This window comes from Sturnus vulgaris, chromosome 14 (genome assembly GCF_052056855.1).
Source record: "Sturnus vulgaris isolate bStuVul1 chromosome 14, bStuVul1.hap1, whole genome shotgun sequence".
In the NCBI taxonomy this organism is placed as follows: Eukaryota; Metazoa; Chordata; class Aves; order Passeriformes; family Sturnidae; genus Sturnus; species Sturnus vulgaris.
In genome coordinates, this window is record NC_142256.1 from 9,245,576 (window position 1) to 9,269,309 (window position 23,734).

The 23,734-nt window shown below is 40.2% G+C and overlaps 2 protein-coding genes across 3 annotated transcripts in view; both read right to left on the reverse strand.

Annotated features, from left to right (window-relative positions):
• Nucleotides 1-1,018: 1,018 nt before the first annotated feature.
• APOOL (apolipoprotein O like) lies at nt 1,019-11,770 on the reverse strand. The gene is made up of 9 exons (XM_014888258.2): nt 11,715-11,770; nt 8,446-8,550; nt 7,766-7,885; nt 6,123-6,177; nt 5,872-5,970; nt 5,430-5,521; nt 4,987-5,073; nt 3,288-3,444; nt 1,019-1,646 (listed from the first exon to the last, which is right to left on the reverse strand). Exons 1-9 carry the CDS (start codon nt 11,724-11,726, stop codon nt 1,549-1,551), a joined length of 825 nt encoding a protein of 274 aa, XP_014743744.2. The 5' UTR covers nt 11,727-11,770; the 3' UTR covers nt 1,019-1,548.
• A 688-nt stretch (nt 11,771-12,458) lies between these two features.
• LOC106860426 (connector enhancer of kinase suppressor of ras 2-like) overlaps nt 12,459-23,734 on the reverse strand; it is a 169,734-nt gene continuing 158,458 nt past the window's right edge. Inside the window, exons 21-25 of one of the 2 annotated variants that reach the window (XM_088173082.1) lie at nt 23,578-23,648; nt 22,726-22,826; nt 20,949-21,456; nt 20,397-20,596; nt 12,459-19,784 (exon numbers count right to left, since the gene is read on the reverse strand). In XM_088173082.1, coding sequence (XP_088029208.1) covers nt 19,569-19,784; nt 20,397-20,596; nt 20,949-21,456; nt 22,726-22,826; nt 23,578-23,648 — 1,096 coding nt within the window. In that variant the 3' untranslated portion in view covers nt 12,459-19,568. Of the gene's footprint in view, nt 19,785-20,396; nt 20,597-20,948; nt 21,457-22,725; nt 22,830-23,577; nt 23,649-23,734 lie in introns of both variants that reach the window. The other variant, XM_088173081.1, reaches the window with a different exon arrangement.

The window sequence follows — 23,734 nt, forward strand, 5'->3', positions numbered from 1 at the left end:
TAAGAGATGATTAAAGAAACAAAATACATTAAATCCTGTCAGCTGTCCCAGACAAGTTTAACTAATAGAATTCTTCTTTTAAACTTCACATTTTCTGACCACACCTTGCGCTCAACTCTGTGTAACAAAGACCAACACTTCACCTGAAATTTAGATTTGAAAATATCAATTTGTTTCTGACCCATCCTAAAAGCTTTTCTTCTTTTGCTCACTCACTATTTGTGCCCTCTGCACATTCCATGCTGCAGCACGTCCTCACAACTTTGCTGATCCCACAGGGACACCAGGAATTCTGCCTGTATTTCACTGGCTATGCCTTTGCATTGGCAGCCTTGGAGAAGGAATCAGGTTGTGAAATTTCTTCAGGAGAGCAGGAGCAAATATCCCCTCACATCCCAGTGCTGAGAACACTGAGCAGCATTTCAGGCTTTAGCCTTCCACCCACACTATCTGTTTATATGGTTTCTCTTGCTTCCCCCTCAATTTTACAGCAAAACCCATATTTTCATTAATTGGAAGGTAACAGAATGAAGAGAAATGAAGGATGAACAGAAGTAGAGGGATATACACCATGAAAAAAGCAGTGTTTGAAAGTTTCATCCTAGGAAACATAATTTCTAATATCATTCTTATGGAAAAACACAGAATTTCACAGAATTCCTACCAAAATCAATGAGATATTGCATACAAACTTGTGGGATGAAAAAGTTGGCTGCCTACTGCTTCTGCATTTGTACTGTCAGCAGTTTAAACCTTGAAAGTACAGATTTCCAACTTCCTAAACACTTCTAATGGATTTTATATAAATTCAGTATCAATTTCATGGATTAAGCAATTTAAACACATTTCTTCCAAGTATTACAAATAGGTAAAAGCTGTTGCACAGTCTAGAAATGATGTTTGGAGATCAGTTGTGTGTTTTTGGCCAACTTCAGAGACACCTGAACACAGCAGAGGTGTGCAGGACGAGGAGTTGTTTCCATTCACCTTTGTGAAAGAGGCAAACAGGACCAAATTATTTTGTAATGAATAAAAGTGACTCTTTTACACAAGCTTTAAAGCCAATGCTGTTCACATGATACAACCACGGAGATTTTAAGGATACTCAGACCAGCAGGAACTTGCACTTCATTCCAGAGCTGAAAGATAAAAGACAAAGAAGCCTCTGCAAACCCCATCCCTCATATTCTTCATTTAGATCAATGAGCATCTGAGCCAAAGCAGAGATAAGTTTGCAGTTTCAAATATCCTTTGTGAAGTGACATTTATTAGCAAGTTTGGCACAGAGAAGCCCCACTGGGAGAAGACACTGACAAATCTTGTTTTCTCAGTGTCTTACTAATGACACTGAGTGAATTCCCACTGCTTATATGGAGTCAGGAACAAAAGAAGCACTTAAATGAATCATGTAAGTCAATAATACAAATTGGAGATAAGAAAATACCTGATGAAATTATACCTTACAGAGCATGTATTGTAAAGATTATTCCTTCCCTTCTTCCCTCCCCCTTATCTGTAACATTTTGCAGTTTGTAAAGGAGACTTGGCTTAGCTCCTGGTGCTGTACATGTCCACATCTTCTGGGCTGGACTGACCATGGTCTGTAAGTTTTGGATCAGCCTTAAATTTTGATGTCTTCACTGTTCCTGTTAGAGATAGTAAAGAAATATGGTTAACAAGTATGCAGAGACTTGAGCTGTATGGAAAAAAATCTTAGTGATACATTTTGAGAATTTCTGTATTACCAAACACTTAGGAAAGATCAAAATCTGACTGTTGTAGTTCAAAGTGTGTTAAGAAGTGATAGAGGAGGATGAGGGCATGCTGGAATGCTGAGCAGTGGATGCAGAGCAGGAGCTCTTCTCACTCTCCAACACCACTTCCTAACCCAGCAGAGGGAGAGAAGAAATTGTGATGCTGTGCCCCACACATGGAAAGGAAGGCAAAGTCTGAGGCATGGAAAAACATCTCCAGTGCTTCTTGCCCCAGTGTTCCCAGGAGCAGAGCTGGCTCCCAAAACCAACGCTGCCAGATGGTGAGAATTCCTCATGAAGACAAACACTCTCACCTAGTTTCACTTCATCACTTCCAAAACCCAGGAACTGAGTTCAGTAAAACCCTGAACCCTCCCCCTCATGAAGGACAGTGCACAGGCTGACATATTTAATGACACTGCAATTCCAGAAGATTTAGGGGAATATAAAGGCAGCTTTTCTGGGGCTGTATCTGCTGTTCCTGATCTGTTTCTTTTCCAGCTACAAAGGGTGTTACATTCTCCTGAAAACTTTGCCCCATTTGGACTAAGAAAATAAACATCTCTGGCAACACAGATTCATTTAGGGCATGGATATTTTTGGCTGTATTAGGGACATGAACTAATTCCACCTATGAAAGCAATGACACATCTACAAACACAAACCCAATAAAGACAGTTTGGCCTGGAGCAAGTGTAAAAACAGATCAAAGCATTCCACAAACTAAATCAGAAAAAATTCAGGTGCAAAGCAGAGATGTGAATGCATACTACAGTGAAAATAAAGGAAAAAAATTAAAAACCTCATCCAAGTATGTTCTGCTTGCTCTCCAGAAAAAAAAGAATCTCTAGAAACAATTCCTTCCTTCTATGTGATTTCCTTTTAACAAAATTCAGAAGTTGCCCTTACAAAAGGTAACAATATTTTAAAACAAATTCAGTTCTCCTTTAATAGCTAATTCCACTGTTTTCTCTTAAAAATTGGACTAACAAATTTTTGTCTGTTAAATAGGCTGTTATGTGATCTAGTTGATTATCTTAACCACTTAAGATGCACAAGGAACCACTGCAGAAAATCCAGCAAAATAAAATCCAATGCTTCATTTCTCAATTCCACACTCCCCTTTCATTCCACTCTGTATTGTTAGCAGAGGCTAAAATTAATGAAATCCATTTGAGACTTCAATTTTTTAGTTATAATCCAAATAAAAACCTTTTTGTCTGTCTTGCATTTGGATTATTCCTTATTTTGGCCTGTGAAAGAACCTGGTTTACATTAATATTGGTTCTCTGACATTATTGAGAGAGAACAGCAAATATAAAATTCTGATATTATGACAAGGTCCACAGTGAGAAAACTATCACCTCCCTGAGGCTCTGAAATATGTATTAAATGACAGCATGTAAAATATGCTCTCAAGAATAATATGCACTGACAGCCTGCTCCAGTTTAGAGCAGGAGTAAGTGCAAAATTAAGTCATCTAATTGGATTTGCAAGTTGCCCTGAGATTACACTTGAAATGTTTAATTCACCTGATGAAGGCACTGGATCTTCATTACTCCAAGACTCTGCTGGAGAAGATTCTGTTCTGTTAAATGATCTTGACTCAACAGCAGACTCAGGTTTAGTATTAGAAATTCCCTTCTTTTTCTTATCTTCTTGCATAATTGGTTTTGACTCTTGCTGCAGCTGTGAACCAAACATTAATAAAAGAAAGCACATATGCTTAATACATTATTGCAAAATAAAGCTTTCAATTCTAGGAGCCTATCTTTTAAGAAATTATTTTCAGATATGACATCATATGATGATATTCAGCTAGTCAGCTGCACACAAGGGACACAGCTGGAAAAAGTAAAATGCATGAAACTCCAGAGATCAGATAGAATAAATTCATGGAGAAGGGAATGTGTCATGACTATATACTTAGGACTAAAGCTGTGGTTTTTACCTGAGACCCTCCAAGAACTTCACAAGTTTATTTCCAGGTGAGGAGCCTTTAGTCTGAGTGTTTACAGAACACTTACTACCCCTGGTTAGCAAAAGATGGGAAGATAAATCATGGTTACACCCTAATAATGAGAAACAATATGTCTTGGGAAGAGGCTTCACTCAGGGGAAGAAATGAAGTTAATAAAAATGTCTGTACCACATCAATTCTTGTTTTGCCATCAGTTTAATGACAGTTATCTGAATCTCATTTTCAAAACTCAGAATTCCATTTGTGCTTCTCAGAGGAAATAAAAGGTGAGGACTGCATGCCAATGAGCACCGTAAATTTAAAGCAAAATACTTCTACATGTTCATGTAACTGGGAAAATGAAATTTTCTTTGAAAAGAGCAATGAAAAATTACTGTGCAAAGCTGCAATTTTACTTGGAAAGTGCTACTTTTGTCAAGGTTTTATAAATTTCCACTTGAGGAAAGACCCCTTCAGGTTGGATAAAACCCACATTTAATTCTAGGATTACTAACCCAAATTCTACATGTAATTTACAGAAGGTTCCTATTACCCTCTACTCTCTGCTGGCAAGGCCTCAGCTGTATACTATGTCTTATTTTGACCACTTCACTTAAAAATCAGAAACAACACAAAATCCCCTAAAACCAGAAAAAGCAGAGAAACTAGAGGAAATTCCAAGGACAGCAAGAATTATGTCAGAGATAGAAAGCCTGCTCTGAAAGAGAAGGTTACAGTGGGGAAGAGAATGTCAAAAACCCTGATAACTTTTCCATATGTAGTAGGTGAACATAAAGAGGTTGCTGACCATGCACTATGGCTGCCATGAGGACAGGACAAGGAGAAGAAATAAATCAGACATGGACAGTTCATATCACAGGGTAAACACACCAGACCTCCTGCAAGGGCTGGAGAAGAGGAAGGCACTCACACCTACTGCAATCCTCAGTGTCTTTAGTCTTTATTCAGGAGCTGCTGAAGACCAAAGCTTGAATCAAAATGGATCCTTTATGCCAAGACAGAAAAGGAGCTCTAAGAGAAATTCATTCTTCTCCTGTGCAGTCTGCATGCATTAGGGGACCACAGAGGGGATCTCATTATCTACTGGTGTGAAAGGTGTAAAAACAAACACTGAAGTGACAAAAAGATCAGATTGGGGTTTGTGCCTTGCTTAACACCGTCAGTAAACCTTGAACAGCATCAGCAGAAGAGTCCACAAGTTTCTAAGCCCCCTCTCAATGTGTGAGTTATCATTACTTCCCAAGTCCTACCTTGGTGGCAGTGTCCTTGTCTGCCCACAGTGACCTCACAGCCTCATAGGTCTGATGACTTGCAGAAAGTAACTTTTTCCCTGTTACCTATTTTTTAAGAAAAACGTAATTTAACAACAGCTTTTAAAATACAAAGACAGACTATTCAAATGAAATTTATCATGTTTGCATGAGAACATGCTTGACCCCACACTAAGGCATCTACTTTTCAAGACCTAGTGCATATTTCCCTTACATCAAGCAAATTGTAAATAATGTTTAAATTGGTATTAGGAATCCACAGGAAACATTTCCATGCTAAATCCACCCACTCCCAATGAAATCAAACCCTGATCAGCAAACAGTGTGCTGGCAATGTTGGCACAATACATAGAGCACCAGGTTAAAGGATCCAAACTTGTCCCACTTGTTGGAAATAGCCACAGATAAAACCAGAGACTTACCTTAGCAATGACCAGTGACTGAGCTGGGTAACAAACTGAATATCCTACAGGAGTAAGTCCCAATGGATAAGCAATTTTCTTAAATCTAGAACCTGTACAAAGCCAAATATTTTGAACAATTAGACAAAAATTAAATGTAAACTAAGTAGTTGTAGCAATTAAATGCAGGAGACACTGATATTCTGAAAGAGAAATAATCCCAAATTAGGTTTTCCAATATTATGAAGAGTGAGAAGAAGAATTGTATCATTAGTTTGTCCAGTCCTGTTCTGTCAGCTCTCAGCCAGCTCCTAACAGCAATCAATAATGCCCCTTCAATTACCAGGAAGGATTTTTTTAGTCACACGAGCTTTGGCCAATGTTTCAGAAGATTATTCAGACCACCTGAACTGTTACATGCTCCATACCCCACAGACCAACAGTGAAAATAAACAAACCCTACCTTTTCTTGCCAGCACTACACCAGCCAGGCCTGACACTGTAACTACAGCAGCTTTGGGAAGAAAATCTGGGGGAGGGTTGTTCAGGTAATCATAAGCATCTAAGAATTGGGAAAAAAAAAAAAGACAAAAAGAAGCAGGGCAATTCAGTATCAGCCATTTCATTTTATTTCCCACTTAAGAAACAAAGGTGACAATTTTGATTTTACTGAGTTTATATAGATGAAATCAGACAGATATGTGACTTGCCTACCTTTTCCAAACTGAATTGAATCCATTATTCCATCTTTAACAAAGACATAGACACTCTGCAAGGTAAGAAAAAACAAAACCAGAAAGTAAAATCTCTGCAAAAGTAGCTCAACATATACCTCAGCATAATGAGACAAAGAAATACTGTGTAATTAAAAAAACCCAAACCAGTGACCTTCTAGAAAGGTTGTGCAGAGATCCACCCTCTTTGTGACAAACACTTATATTTTTTAAATTTATGACAACTAGTTTTTGAAAAGAAAATCTCTCTAATTTAAGTTCACTTTCAAAACTGACATCTCAGGAACTGCAGAGTATGAAAACACCTGGACGCCAACTGTATAAGAAAATTCAATTATCAAATACAATCGTCTCTTCCCTAGGGACTTTTCCAGGAAAACTGAAGGAGTAACACCGAATTTGTGCCACCAGAGGTCACTGCTACTCAGCGTCGGGAGCTCACAATGATTAATGGCATGAAAAAGTTTGGTAAAGATTTACAACAAAAGTATTTCAGTCATGCAGACACTGACAACATTTTCACAGGTCAGTGGAATCCCAATTTACAGAAAATACATTTGGAAGATATTTTGAATTTTTTTTTCAACTAGTAGGGTCTACAGGCACCACAGTTCCCTCTCCACCTGGAACAGGCACTAACAGAGCTGGGAGATGTTTCTGACAACTCCTGAGGATCAGCCTGCTGCAACAGATCCATGGGATGCATTCTGTTTGTCTTTTCTGTCAGGCACTGCTCTTTGGAAGCTCCTTCTCTGTGGACTGCACCTGCAATTTCAGACTCCAAAACACCCTCAAATTCTGCCAGCAAGAATTTACCGCCACAACTCGTGCTGCAGAAGGAGGGCTCATTTTTCCATCCAAAATTATCTTATGCTAAGACAAGGAACTGCCAAAAAAACCCTTCAGGGGGAAGTAACCTGTTTTTTCAGGGGTTTGGTGTAGTGCTGAGGTGTTGGGAAAGATGAAAATTTAATAGGAAAGTTTTACAGATATACAGAAGGCTCTCTAGAAATGAAAGCAAGTTTTTATGCAGAAAAAAATAATTGCTGAGCCAGTATTACTGGGTAACTAGAACGCAAAGACCAAGTGAGTTGGAAGGGGCTTCTATGACTTAAAGCAAAGGATAAATTCACTTCAAACAAAATATGTTTTCACTAAACAAAAAGATTTTCACAAGCAAACAAGAAAGCCAGTGCTGCAAGTAGAAAAAATCTCAGAATTTTCCACTGCAAAAAAACTAAAAAACAACTCCAGCTTAAACTGTACCATACTAACCTTTTGTGACTGGAAAATAATAACATGAATATGGTAATGTTAGTAGGTATAATAGGTCATATATAAATGTAAAAGGTATTGTGTGTAGGATGTTAATTAGTAGTTATGTAATAAGATGCACAGCAGAAAAAAGGACAGAATGCTTTGTGACATGAATACAATGGGGCTTCAGGACACACAGCTTGCCCACAGCCAGCAGCTATAGGCTCACCCACAACCCTCAACTGCTGTAACCTCACCTATGCAATAAACAGCATTTTAAAAGGTGTCCAAAGCCTCCATCTCTCCATCAGGCTCTTACACTGAGGGGAATGCAGGAAAGGTTGGGTCCAGCATCCAATCCCTTACCTGGCACCACCCGAAGTAGTGGCTGGTCGTCCTTCTCAGAGCCAAGAGCTGCTGCTGCAGGAGCCCAGGCTGCTCCTCCATGTACTTGGACCTCAGAGGGGGTGCACTGTAAATGGGGAGCTGCAAACAAAGGCACAGCTGAACAGCAGGGGGAGATTCTCTGCTCTCAGCAGCTGCTGCATTTCAAGGGGGTTTTTCAAGCCTGCAAACCCTCACTGCTCCCATTACAGCAAACAAAACCTCTATGTGGGATGATGAACTTGTACAGTTCCAAACTGACTCTACTCAAGTGGGACTTCACTCTTCAGAAATGAAAACAAACAATTGTGCAGGTTCTAAGAAGTAGAATTACTCAGTGTGAATCAAATCTTGCATGTGCAAGAATAATTAGAAGATGGATGTGTGTATTACTAGAAATTGCACAATAGAAAAGGACTCATCAGTAAGAATTCTATTTTCACCTTTTCTGACTTCATTTTTGAAATATTGCAATAATAAAAATGAGATAAAACTTAACTAATTCAGTATTGTAACACTTGGTGTTTTATTCGAGCTATAGTGGCCAGTTATTTATTATTAAGTATTTTAGTTACTGGGTAACATAACTCAATGGACAGAGCTGCTATTCTGCAGATTTTTCTAGTATTATTTTAAAGACCAAAAAAGAGGAAGATTCATACCTTATCTGGCTTCACCAGCTGACTTTTTGATTCCTTTTCTGTTGCTGCATACACAGTAATACATACAAATGGCAGCCCAGAAGAAACAGCTGCCAGCTTTGCCACCTGGGACAGAGAGACAAAAAAAGGGAGTCTTAATGCTGAAATTAAAATTTCCCTTGGAACTGGTCAAATATGGAATTGAAAAAGTCATTTTTTTAAAGCATTATGCCTTTTAGAAATGTCTTCTGGCTTATACAAAGATTTTCTCAAATTACAATGGTGAAGAAAAGGTTAAAGATCCCTGACAAGATTTTTATTCTCAAATACCAGGGAGAATTTTGTGTTCAAAGCCACGCTGAGGCTTCCATCATCTGTTAGGGTAAATTCAGTTGTAATTTACTCAGCATGCAGGAACTCTATTTCTGAAGAATTATTAAAGAAAAACTATTTTAAATCTATCATAATTCAGATTGTTTATTTCCATACAGCATGCTACCAGAACAAGACACCAATTTTCAGTCGACATCAGAAGGAAAACTGAATTTGAAAGTGACAGAGCATGAAGAAGTTGTATTGTTCACTTAAAAAAAATATATAAAAGTCACAATGGAGCCTCTGCTCAATGTAAAAGAGAAAGCTATACAGGGAATGATCAAAGAGGTCCAGCTCCTGACTGACAGTAATTGCTTTACTTTGGGTGCCTGCAGACAAACACATAAATGTTTAAAGATCCAAGGAAACAGCTGTACTGGCTAACATTTACACTGGCACAGTTATCCCAAGAGGGTTTCACTCCTTTCTACTGAAATCACAAAGAACCAGAGTGAAAAAAAAGCAACATCACCTTGACTACACTAAAGAGGCTTCACTGCATGGAGCTGTTTATCCTGTTCCTTATCTAATCACGAGGTGCACTAAAAAGACCTCAATTAGCCAAGTTGTTTCTACTACTAATTTATTGAAATTATTTTATTAAAAGTTAATTATGAGGCATTATGTACTAAACAAGGAAAATCATATATTGTTTAGCTAAAGAAACCATAAAGTATTTTACCTATGAAAACTTCTACAGAAGTTACTGAGAATTAAGGAATGGCAGGATCATATTGTTACATCAAACATTAGGAAAGAAGCACAGAGAAAAACACCTGCAACAAGCTGGAATTACATGTTCAGCCAGTAGAATGACTCCACAACATCAGCTGATAACTGACTTACAAATAAATACAAGTCTTCTTTTTGAGGAGTTCAGGAAATTGCTGCAGCTACAAAAGCCATGAAGCCAGGTGACATTTCTGGAGATGAATTCTGCACAGACACAGAGCTAAACACCACCAGAAGGAAAGGCCAAAGACCAGTATTAAAAGATTCCCTGTAACACAACTGCCAAGTTCCTGACCTGCAAAACTGATAACCTGAAGGATTTTTTTTCCCCAGGCATAAAAAGCACACCAAAGACAAACAGACATGCCAATATTTTTGATAAGAAGCCTGAACAGCAATTATTTGCTGAAGAAATGCACTGTATACTCTCTAGCAGAAAATTGCTACAGCTATGCCTCTTAATAGTAGAACTGGACTAAGACCAATCAAAATATAACAATAAAACTGTTAATAAAACTGGATAATTGGATAATTTTGGCTTTAAGTCTTTGCATTTCAAACAATCTGCTTCAAAGTGCTGGAATCTTATCAACGATCAAAAACACAGATTCTATTAAAAAAAAAGTTTAAAAGCTACATCACTACAACGAATTCACTATCTTCCACTCAGAAGATGCAGAATACAAACTAAACCCAATAAAACCATATAGTTAATTTATGCTAATCTCCAAGATATTGTTTTCCTGCAACTGCAAATTCTGTGTGCTTGCTTCAAGAATTAGAGTCAGGAAACTTGCCCTGAAGGCAGGAGCTGCCTCAAAACAAGCAAAACCGAAGGAGTGGAGTCCATGCAAAAATCTGATGCATGGATTTATAGAAAAAAATATACAAGTTCTCTATCATAAAATGGGAATCTACCAGCCAGGTTAAAATAAAATTAAAATTTAGCAGCTACCGCATATCATATTTTCCATGAAAAAAATGTCAATTAAAGAATAAAGAGTCATAGGTTTATGACTTTCCCCTACCATTCAGATGTCTTTCTCTCACATCCTTTTGGTTTAATTTTCCCAGAAGTTACACAAGACATGATGATTGCCAGAAGTTTGTAGGCCAAACCCTAATCCTAATTCAGGTATGTATTTATAAATCTCTGATGACAACCACCAAAAATCCCCACAGAATCCTTCCACTTCACCTCAACCACTGATACCTCCATGGATTTGGTTTTAATCTTGGTCTGCCACATGGTGACCTACAGAGAGTGGAATCTTAAGAAGAATAAAACTCTTATTAATAAATCTTTCATAGTAAATAGTAAAGAAAATTAAATTATATCACTTCATTAATGGTGTGATCTGAATCATTCAGATTTATGTACTGAGCCAAACTACTTCAAGATCACCCTGCCAGACAGCAAAGCCAAAACCAGGTTTTTTTCCATAACAAACGAAAGTAAAATGCTTTATTTTAATTTTTCTGTCTGTCCTCTTTGGTATCATCCTTTTCTTTGCAGATATATACACATTTTAAATGCTTTTAAAAAGCAAATATGAATATTCATGTGAGTTCACCTATTCATCAATTTGACTGCAAACACTGGAAAACCTGTCTAAATATTTGTGAAAAAGCTTACATCTTTACATGCACTTTTTTTTCTGTTTAAAGACACTGCATTATTCCTACAACTAGAGATATTTTGGATACTTGTAACCCTGTTAGCTTGTAACAGCATGATTTCAACAGCCTTGTTTTAGTGATGTACAGCACCACTAGCACTTTATCACGTTACTAGCAAACTATCATCTCGATATTCCTCGACTTGAAGGTGTTTCGGGGGTTGCGAATACATAGAGAAGAACCAGAAGAGAAACACTGCTTTTATTCCCTGCTGCACAATTTAACCACCTCCAACCAGCGCTTTCTCCCTCGAGTCCCACACCACCAGAGACCTCTCACTGCCCCACTGCTCCACCTGACCCCGGCTTCCGCGGCACCGGGGGCTCCTTCCCCCAGCACCGGCGGAGCTGCGGGCGGGCCGGGCGCTCCCGAGGGGCTGCACGGAGCCGACCCAGCTGCCCCGAGCCCGCGGAAGAGCGGCAGCGGAGCCTGAGGGGCAGCGGAGCCGCGGGGCCGGGGCAGCGCCGGCCTGAGGGCGGGCGGGCGGGCGGGCGGACACTCACCTTGGCCGCCATGTTGGACAGCGCCGCCTACGGTGCGCGGGAAGGGCCGCGCTGGGCGGGGCCGAGGGGCCGGGGCGGGACCGCGCTCAGGCCGGGCGGGATCGCCCTCAGCCGGCATCGCCCCGAAGCGGGCAGGGACGGATTCCCCTCAGCCACGGTGGGATCCCCTTTCAGCCGGCATCACCCCGAAGCGGGCAGGGATGATCACCCCTCAACTGGAGCGGGATCGCCCTCAGCTGAGATCGCCCCGGAGCGGGCAGGGATGGATTCCCCTTAGCCAGGGCCCCCCAGCCAGCAACGCCCCAAAGCGGGCAGGGATGGATTCCCCTTAGCCAGGCTGGGATCCCCTCACCTGGCATCGTTCCGAAGCGGGCAGGGATGATCCCCTTCAGCCGGGGCGGGATCCCCCATAGCAGGCATTGTCCCAAACTCCTCAACCGGCATCGTCCCGAAGCGGGCAGGGATGGATTCCCCTCAGCCCGAGCGGGATCGCCCTCAGCCGGCATCGCCCTAAAGCGAGCAGGAATCGCTCTCAACGCGGCAGGATCGCCCTAAAGCGGGCAGGGACGGATCGCCCTCACCTGGGGCTGGATCGCCCTAAATCGGGCAGAGATACGTCTCAGCCGACATTGGCCCTAAGGTGGGCAGGGATCCCCTCAGCCGGGATCTCCCTCAGACAGACAGCGATGCTCCTCAGTCAGCATCGCACTCGGAACACACAAAATCCCCCATAAACACACAATCTAAGTGCAGATAATTCGTTTATTGAAGTCCAAATTTACAACTGAAGTTTACAACTTTTTTATTGTTTCCCCCCAAAACAAAAGCTTTGTTTGAATTTAGGAAGAATAAATGTTTTTGTTTTTGTTTTTTTTTAATAATGTACAGATTATATCTCTTAAATAAGTTAATATCTTTGAAAAAAGAGCAATATGTTCCTTTTTTTAATGTTGCAGTGCAACTTACAACTTACACGTCTGTGCAATGTACCATGAGGTATATGCCCAGTGAGCAACACACAGTGAAGTTTTCCATTCATAAATTTTCATTGTAGACACACAAAAAGTTAACAAGTTATTAATCTGTGATAGAAAACGCAGCCGGTTACAGTAATTCACACAGAACTCATCTGGAAAGAGGGAAAAAAAGAAACCTAATGTTCATTGCCTATAGAAACTATTGGATCATCTCTCAGCATAGACAAGTATAAAATTAAAAATACTGTTGTGAAACTGAAGAAATACTGTGTTATCCAGGGGCTGAAACCTCGTTTGACCTGTATTAGTCTAGAACCATTGGTTTTCTCTCTGTAGCATCCATGAGCTGAGGGATTTACCGATGGAGCATCTGCTTGTCAAAGCATTAAGCACGATGGGCATTATAGAAAAGTTGCAGAATGCTCAAAAACTTCCAACTCCAGCATTTTCCCTGGCATGGACAGGTGGTTTTCCATTGCCTCTCAGTTCATCTCCCAGCTGATTAGAAAAACAAGGCTGAAACATGGAAGATTACTCGTATTTGAAGCTTGACACTTCAAACTTCTCAAGATGGCTCTAAAATACTTATTTTTCTTAATGACAGAAAACATATATTTATTTAAGAAAGAATCATCCACAATATAACTTTGTGATAAATAACAGTTCTGCCTCTAATACATATATACATACTGCTTGTAAACAAAAATGCCCACAGGTCATGGGGTCTCCATGATTTTTATACAAGGCGCTATAGATTTTTTTTCGTTTTGTTTTTTTTTTTTTTTATTATTTTTTTTGTTATTGAAAACAGTCCTAGTGAAAGTTTGGTTTATAACCTCCTATTGCTAACGAAACAAGTAAGAATGTTTATATTTACAAAGAAACAAAGACCATGGAGACCCCATAGCGTTATTTGCCAAAGATTTGAAGGTGGTGGGGTTTGCAAAATACACATTGTCAGCACATTGGACAGGTTGAACACCAGCAGAATGATACTCCAGTGCTTTGGTATTTCAACCCCTGAATATACAAAGACATTACTACAGCCTACTTCACAGTTTAATGCAAGTAAAGTGCAAGCCATAGTACAAGGGTGTCATACATTTCCATACATGTAAGCGTTATCTAAAAAAGGCTCTATACAAGGTTTATTAGCTATTTAGTAACCTAGATGGAAGTCACCTATGGCCCAGCAATTAATGGTCTTACAAGGATATTGTCTTTGTAATACAGTATGTGTCAAATGTAAAACGTTTATTAATACTAGTGCATTTCTCTTATATCCTAACCTGTTTTCTCATCAGATTTTTAAGTTGAAATCCTTGTTTCTCAGTAAAACAGAAGTCTTAACTGGTAACAGGGTCTTACTGGCATTTTGGCCAGCCAACATAGTTTGTTAAGACATATTTGTTTTGTGGTTGCTAGTGAAAAAATGCAGTAGTTAATATGTATAATGTGACATCCTTAGTTAATCTGCAGCATTCAGACAGACACATTTACTGTTAGTAAAAAGATCTGTATTGATACCCTCACCAATGCCTGAGGATGAACAATATGCTAGAAATGTGAGGACAGAAGCTACAGGGCTTAGCTGGTCAAACAGCAGGTTGTCAACGTATTTAATAATTTTTAAAACATTGCTTTCTTTCAAATACTGATCATACAGTGGCATTAATGCTTAAAGTCCCTAACTGTCACTTCTAACACATGTATGTTCTTGATAAAAATAAAGATATATCTGTCTGGCCTGCATAAAGAGTGTATATGGTTCTTTTCCTGAAGGCAGTTTCTATCTGAATTGTTTAAATATTTTTATTAAGAGGAGGTCCCAGTAGTATATCACCTGTCTTCAAACCTTATAAAAGCTTAAACAATATTATTTATAAACCTCCTTCTGGATGTGCAAGAGTGGTATAACCCGTAAAATATAGAGGATAAGCTTTAAAAAATGTTTCTTTATCTATTAGTTATATCCAGAGTGGAGAGTTCCCTGCCCACATGTTAGTGGAACTGATCAGAAACATCACATTTCGTTTGTGTGCAATGGGAGCAAAGAAAGTAATTATAAACATCAACTAAGGAAATCCAACTTACAAGTTTTGGTTTAAATAGCCATGAAATTTCCAGCTGATATGGCTCAGGTGTGATTTTCAGATGGGATTTTCAGATCTGTGCGCACTTAACACCCATCAAGAGCCTCAGCCACACGGTGTGAATTCATCTGAGAGAGATGGAGGACCTTTCCCACAGCATCCTGCCTGGGAAACCTACCCTGAGCCTCAGCTTTAGTGAGGGAAACATTCTGGAAGAAAAAGAGGTTTTTGACACTGAATATAAATGAATAGCTAATATTGCTTGTCCAGTTTTTCCTGTTATTACCCATTCTTTGTCCTAGGGGTATATAAACATCATTTGGCAGCAGGGAAGGTGATGTGTTGTGGTACATGGAAAATCTGCCATGGGAAACCTGTGCACTTCTGGCTGCCCTAAAGCACCATTTCCCTACTGTGAAAAGCGAGGAGAGAATAAAATCCTTCATGAGACCAAGCCAGCACTTATTTCTCTAGCATTAAATGTAGGGAACCCGGGTGTGCCATGAATGGGGTTCAAGCTGAGACCCAGCCATACAGACAGGCCTGTGCTCTCTTCCTTAAGGAATCTCCCTAGGTCTGAGTCTGGAACCTCTGCAGAGACACAAGACTTGCTTGTACTGACAAACTGAGTATTTAAATTATAATTAAATTGCCTGGTGGTATTCTCTGGTTCAGAAGCAGCTGACAGACATTGCAGAGGGGGCTGATTTTGTTGTGCTGCATCGTGCCTTAGCCAAGGGCTGTTTTACACAAACCATCTTTGAAGGACTTCGTTCCCCACTGCACGAAGGGTTTGTACAAACTGTTGATGAATTATCACAAAATAGTTCTGCTGGCACAGCTGTCCCTCCTCAAGGATCAATAGCCCCCAGCTATATCACAAATATATATATATATATATCACAAATACTGCTATTTTTGGCAGAAAGAATGTTTTTATCTCTTCGGAAGACAGTAAGACTACATGAGGAAAGAATATGGCAAGTAAGGTCTGTGATAATCTCAGCCTGATTTGCATTATTTGAGACAAAGGTAAGAATGTTCCCTGTTCTCCTCAGATTCGTGTTGAGTTAAACAATTTCTACCAGATTCTTAATTTTTCTCCCAGAGGTCCTAAAGGTCAGCAGCAGAATTGCACAATTTTTGAGGAGAGTGAGCCCCTCCCAGAGCCACTGTAAAGTAACTCCTTCAAAGGTACCTGTACTGTCCTTCACAAGACCTCGGAGAACGAGTGTTCTGTAACTGCTGAGAGGAGTGAGAATAAGCTTAACTGGCCATGTACAATTCTCTGCAACACTCATTTCTTTTTCCTTGGAAAAAAACAGTGGAGCAGCACAATTCCAGCTCGAAAGACAGCAGCCAGAGCTGAATATACTGATAACAACCCCCTCCTCCTCCTCCTCCTCCTTTGATTTTTGTTCGTGTCAATTAGAGCAAGCTCAGGGTAGTTTTCACTTAAAATAACGAAACCAAGAATAATGTCTCGTTTCTCTCAGGAAGTGATGCTGAGAGAGCTATTAAGACACTTTCAAAGATCTGACATGTCACTGAATACAGAACAGTATTAAAAAAGGAGGGGAATCAGTAGCTCAGGGGGAGCATTAAATCAGTTGTAATGAAAAATAGCCAGTAACAAAACGACTCAGCTTGTGGAGTGTCAGAGAAAGTCTATGGGCTGAGACATTTTACCTGCAGGAATTTTGAATGAAGACACTAACTTTAATAAGATCCAGTTAAATTAAGCACATCCAAACAACATTTCCATGTTGTTGTATATGTTAAAAACCAAGTTTTACCTGAGAATTCAGGCAGGAGAACTGGTAAATTAATAAATCTATCATACAGATGCTGTTTATTTCCCTTGATGAACTCAACAGCCAAGCCTTGTTCTTTTCTTATTTAAAAATATGGCATCAAAATGGCCACAACAATTCCAGCTGCTTTGTACAGTGTGTTTAAGTACCTATTGGTACAGGAGAATTGGACATATTTTAATACCTAAGCAGGATTTGGTGCATGAATTTTTAAATACAGTATCTGTATTGCACTTTGCATTCCAGTGAATTCAAAGGTGGTGAAAATCCAGGTAATTGTGCTGTGGTGGCTGTGCACATTCCTCTCTGCAGTCCATTCAGATTGGCTCCTACACCCAGAAGGAAGAAACCCGTGGCAGGGAGGGAAGGGCAGCAGGGTGGGGCTGGGTACATGTGCCAGGAGGATGATAAGTTCTTGTGAAATGGCTTCCAAATGCCAGCTGACATTTGGGAAAGAATAAAGTCTTTGTATTGCTTAATTTAGCAATTAGATTTTGCTTGCTCTAAGGCACAAGCAATGCCAGACAAATGGTTCAAACTTTTCTCCCAGTTAATCATAAGCCCATTAGAGGGAATTTCTCCAGTGTATCTCATCTCATTTCATCTCATGAATCTCCTGGACAATTTATTTGGCCTATTCAGTGCAAATCACATTTGCTGAGAGCTGCTCTGCAAGAGCAGAATGCAGACTCACAACTCCAAGAATTTCAGAAATGATCATCTCATGACACCGAAAGATTTTTAAAGATAAGCTGAGCAAAAGTATGAACTCTATTTATCTCATCTATTCATATTACAGAAATTGTACTTAAAACAGAGATAATCTGTTTTCCCTACTACTTGTGTTATTTCTGAGAAATCTATCTTCCCAATTATGTTTCTCATTTTCAGTTGTCTATAAGCAGTATTCTCTGTTTACTTGTGACTTCACTGAATATGCTCAGTTATGTCTTGAGTGATGATGCAGTAGCATTTGAAATCCTTTTGGAAAGCTATTTGGAAATAATATAGATCTTTTCATTATGAAAGCACAAACCATCTTTTGGGTTTGAAATGATAGGGATATTTAAATTTCTTTAGGAATTTAGATAGCTCAATCTCTCTAACTATTTCTGTGACCATCCATCACTGCTTGCATGTATAATATGAATTAATTTCTAAATGGATTCTAAAATTTATGCTGTTGCTCGCTGGAAATGAAGGAATGAAATTAAGACTGGAAAGAAGGGAGGAGGCAAGGGAAAGGTGTTTTTAATTTTGTCTTTGTTTCTCACTATGCAATTGTACTTTAAATAGTTAATAAATGAATTTTCCCCAAGTCAGGTTTGTTTTGCCTATGATAACCATTAGCAGGCGACCTCCCTGTCTTTGTCTCAGCCCAGGAGCTTTCCCATGACATTTTTTATCCCCTCAGCTGCTCTATGGAAACAGAACTAAACACCCAGGACACCTTCACCTGGTCTGGCTTTGGGAATAATGAAATCTCCTCCTGGATACTGGGACCTCACTGAGATGATATTTTTTCCTCTATTATACTGAACTGCATGAATTTTACAGTCCTTGATGGATGAGAGACAATTAGGTTTATCTTGTGAAAAAATGATCAGTGAATTTGTTCCAGTGAAATCTGTTTCAGTGAAATGACATCAGCTGTATTCACATCCCCTTCATTCTGCCTTTTAGAACTATTCTAGCAAGCAGAGTCAAAGCAAACTGTGAATGGCTTTGAAATCTATGTTCAGTAGCATTCAGAGCAATCTTTTTCCCCCCAAAAGAATACAAGTATTTTCCCCAAAATATGATTCTTACAAACTTTTCTCAGCCAGGCAAGGAAGTGAAATACACTGCGTGACTTGTGTGTCTTCCCAAACCAATCAATACCGACTGGTTTTTGAACGATGTTTTGAATAACTTCACCCACTTGCAAATGTACTGCTAGCAGTTAAAAATTATTGCCAGACATTACATAATTTTGAATAATTAACTCAGCTATAGATGTCAGTCTATCACAGAATGCAATTGATTAGTTCAGGAGGTTTTTTTAGCTTCATTCTCATGCTGTTTTTTAATTTTGTGACTCAGTCACGTGTCACTTAAATTCACAGTGAAGAAACGATGAAAACCTGCAGTACGTACCTTACTCAGTGCAGATGTTTTTTTTTCTTTCTTTCACCATGAAATACTTCAAATTCTATTAAAACCAGTTTAAGTTGCAGCATTAGTGAACAACCAATATTGTTCTACTCATATCTTATCTCTGTGCCAAACCTGCTTGCTCGTGTTCCTTCATTTAAAGGCAGGCACAGCACGTTACAAACACAGTATTTAAATGGCATGTACAGAGTGCCCATAGGGCCAGACTGGGATCTATTTCTTTGATGTACAGTGTACATTTTAAGGCACACTATAGGGATTGAGTTTACATTTTGATAACTCTGTCCTTTTATTTGCAAAGATGGTCACTACCTGGAAATGTTGCAAAAATAAATGTTCATCTCTAAGAGTGGCCAATGTATTCATGTCTTCATTTTTATATTTTTTCTCAGGAAAAAATGTGTGAAAATGTGAACTTTAGGGCATTTTAAAAGGAAATGTCAACTACCATGTTACATTTTATATACATAGATATGTATTTATATATATCTAAATATATAAAATGATTGTAGGAGCTCATATTATAAGCTGAGTTTTAGTACAGTACTTTAAATATACTGGTATTTATTTTCAGTTACACTTCTGCACTGCTTCTTTCTAATGCAGAGCTTGATACGGACATCGGTTGATAATAGCAAACAAAAAAATTCATAAAGAATATTATTGTCTTATCATGCAATGTAGTAGGCATCCTGTGGCACTATTCTCTTACCCAATTATTTACAGTACTGCTGAGTACCTTAGCAATAAATTCACCAGTGTTTGTCTGACTGCATCTGTCCAGGCACTCAGCAGTGACCCAGGCTGAGGCTCCTGTCACACGTGAGTCTCGATGAAGGAGTGTGTGTGTGTCAGCATTGGGGCTGAGCTTGCCAGTTCAGAGGCTCCATTTTGAGACTTCCCAGCAGCACTGTACTCACAAATGTCCAGGAAAAACTCATAGTTCTTTAATTTCCAATCTTTGAACTTCTTGGATGTTAAGTTGGGATCATCCAGAAGGCTGTTGATAACTGTGAGGTCTCCTTCCTTTGCCTGGCAAATTCCAGAAAGACAGAGGACAGGTCAAAATGAAATTCTGCATTTCATCACTTTATATCTTCTTTAAGTTTAATGCCAAGTGCCAGGAAAACTATTGAAACTTTCATATTTACCTAAATTCAGGAATCATTACAACATAAACTGTTTGACAGCTCAGTCTGTGGCATGTGCTAAAACTTGCTTACATAGAGTGCCAAATAATCTCTTCCTTAAGCTGGAACATGTTTGCTTTCAAGGATTCTTTGAAAATTTTAAAGCTATGAAGAAACATTTACAATAGAAATGTAAAGAGATTAAGGACATATAGTAACATCAAGGACAAGGGGGAATGGCTTCACACTGCCAGAGGGCAGGGTTAGATGGGATATTGAGAAGGAATTCCTGGCTGTGAGGGTGGGGAGGCTGTGGCTCTCCCTGGACCCCTGGAAGTGTCCAAGGCCAGGCTGGACAGGGCTTGGAGCACCCTGGGAAAATGGAAGGTGTCCCTACCATGGCATGGGGTGGCACTGGATGGGCTTTAAGGTCCCTTCAACCCGTTGTGTGATGCACAATTAGACTTTTCCCAGTTTATATTCCTTACACACAAAATCAGTGATAAAGCCTTACTTTTAAAGTGCTCTTGAGGACTCGGATGTGGTGCAGCTTCTCGTTGATCACCGGGTCGTTACATCGCACCACGAAGGACTTGCGGAACTCCTGCTTGGTGGAGGGACGCTGCTCCCCGAAGGCTGACACACTGGCTTCTTCCAGACTTCTGTAGAGCTCCTGCAGACCATCTGTGATTTCTTCAATTTCTTTTATGTTTTCTGAAACGAAAGAAAGAAACCTAACAACAAACCTGATCATTCAGATGAAGTCTCTAAAATCAGCAATACTTCAACCTATTACTCAGTTCTGCAGTATTAGTTTTGATGAGACAAAAACATTTGCACCATCCCAAAGCTCAATTTTTAGTGCAATGTTGGTTTTGATGAGACAAGAACATTTGCATCACCCCAAAGTTCAATTTTTAGTGCTACATTCTGGCATTTCAAGCACAAACTCTTGTCTTTGCCAACATCCAGCGGTTCAAACATAAAATCCTCTCTGAGAATCGTAGCAACACCGCTGTGGATTTTGTTGGCAATAAAGTGGATCAGAACACCTCCCAGAGCTCACCTTCTGCACAGAAACTATTGTGCCTTCTAATAGGAGCCTTCTCTTCCAGGTCGTCATCGGTTCCTTCAATGGACTTGACGCGTCCCTTCCCGCGCACGTCCCTGTTTCGGGGAAGGCTTTGGCTGCGCTGTTTCTGGGGCCGCCCGTGGGAGCTGTGTCCCCTCGGACATTCCACCAGAGGAAAAGGCCCATCCTGCTCAAAATTGTGGCGCCTCTGCACGGGCAGCGTGGCTTGTCTCCGTTTGTCCGGTGACATTCCGGGCCGGCCGCTCACGTACTCGGCCTCCGGAGGGACAGTCTGGAGGAAATGGAGCCCTGAGCTGGTCAGGGGAGTCTCTATGAGGTCCTGCCACGAGCGCCGCTCTCGGTAGGGAGGCCTGCACCCCGAGGAGTGTGTGCTGCCCCCCGCGTCCTGCCGAGACTCCTCGGCAGAAGAGTGAGAGTACGTGGACTCGCTGGAAAAGTGTCGACCTTGTTTGGCTTCAGGGAATGGACTTGAAGAGTTCACCTGGGAAGATACAAAAACATCTGCCCATGAGATGATGCTTTGAGCAGACCCAGGAAAATGACTGTAGTGTAAAACACTCAATGGTATCTAGTAATCAGATGGACTGATGGGTTTGATTGGTCATAACATGAACCACTGTAAACAGAAGAGAATTAGCAGTGACAACTTTTATACAAGTGCTCTTTTAACCACTCCCTATTCTTGTTTTGCACATTCTCTGCCCACAAGCAACTCCTGATGGAAGGAAAAGTGTCAGTCCAGCTGAGGACAGTGAAAGTCTCCAAAAGAAACCGTAATTGGATTTCCTTTCTTTTTTTTAGGGGCCAAACAGGAAAATAAAACCAAAAAACAAACCCAAACAACAAAAACTTCAGCACCCAGGAATATTTTTGGCTGGGGGACTGCTGAACTTGTGAAACAATTTGAATGAATTCTGCTGGGTCTGTGTATAAATTTAATTCAAAACAACGAGAAAGGCAAAAATGTGGAAAAACAGAAAGGGAGGGGCTTAACCTGTATCCCAGTTGATAAAACAGCATCACATGGGTGAAAATCAGTCTGAACTTCACCCATGTGATGCTGTTGTCTCAGTCACTCTTTCTTTGGTTCTGGCTGTGTGAGGATCGTGTCATTCACGCTGAAGAAAAATCTGAAAGAAAAATAGAGAACAGTCCTATCTGTGCTTAGAATCATAGAATAATTATCATAATTGCCTGGGTTTTGTCTAATTGAAATGTTCTATTTGCAGCACTGTCATTACCATGGTATTGTACACAATCTTGTAAAAAAAAACCCCTTTCCTAGAAAGATTTGTTCTTCAAAAAAGAACTAAAACATGATTACTGTGTGAATGTGAGCTGTTCTTAATCTCTAGCATCCAGTATCCAACATTCATAATTGAGAACCAATCTCAATTGATACAAAATATCCCATCCACCACATTCTTTTCATATTCTGCAGTGAAGGTAAAATTTGAATATTCTGTTCCTGTTATGGTGTGTTGTTTCCCCGGTCCTACAAAAACAGGTCCTATTTCCAGTCTGGTGACAGATCTGTGTCAGGAGACATTTATTTCTCCTCCCTTTCTAACTGATTTGCTATGGAAAAATCCAGCTCTTGGCTCATGAGGAACAGCAGTAATTTCACTTTTACAATCCCATCCGGCTTTGTTCTTTATGATGCTTAAATAGCCCAGGACAAGGGAGGTGCAGGTGAAGGCACAGAGGTGTTTTTGGTGGCCCGGGGTCACATGCAGGGTGTGTGACTCACTGAGGGTGTGCGGTGGTAGGTGTCACACAGCGTGGAGGAGCCCTCCTGCTTCAGCGTCAGCGAGCCGTCCATGTCGTCCTGGTCGCTTTCACTCCAGTAATCTGCTGACAAAGCATTCCAGCTTTCACTCAGCTGCTTCTCCACAAGAAAGCAGGTCCCACATTTTAGTAACATCCTTCCATGGCAAGGTGAACGCTCCCCAGTCACCTGCAGGGCTCGGCTGCCACTCAGGAATGGGCTGGTGGAAAAGTCTGGCACCTCAAACACACAGAGAGTGCAGGAACCTCCCAAAGCTTTAGGGAAATTACAGAAGGCAGCTTGGGAACCTGACTCTCACTAAAAAACAACTTCTGCTCAAAAACTTTCAAACAGAAACCTCATTCCAGATGCTGAAGTAGAGCCAAGCCTGAACACTTAATTTAATTGGGCATAACAGGTCCCACTGTGGGTGATGGGGAAAGGGCAAGGCTGGTACCTGAGCTCAGGAGGTGCAAACAAATATTGCTGAAGCACACATTGCCCCAAGTCTGTGATATCTGCACTGGCTGTAGGGGATGAACATCCCTGAGGGCTGGGATCTGGGAGATCACACCTCACCCTGAACCCTGCATTCTCTTTATCACTAATTTAAAATATTTATTAAAATTACTGCTCAGGATTTTATTTTCCTTGGTGGTGGCACCAGTACATTTAGTACTTCAAGGAAATGTATTCTTATCAAAATTGATATTTGAAAAGATACAGCCATATGTTGCTAAAGAAGTCAGTTATGACCTCTCTAGCTTTATTGAAATACTGAACAGATTTTTACTGTCTGCTCTCTTCTCCTAATTAGAATCACTGAAGCATTACCTTCATCTGGGTGAATATCCTTGTCATCAGGTGTGTAACCAATTGCTGCCAGACCCAAACGATTCATCCATCTAAGAGAACAATAAAAATGAGGAAGGGAGGAATTTAAAAGGAACATCTCATGTAAATCTGAAGGCATCCACATTCTTAACATCTG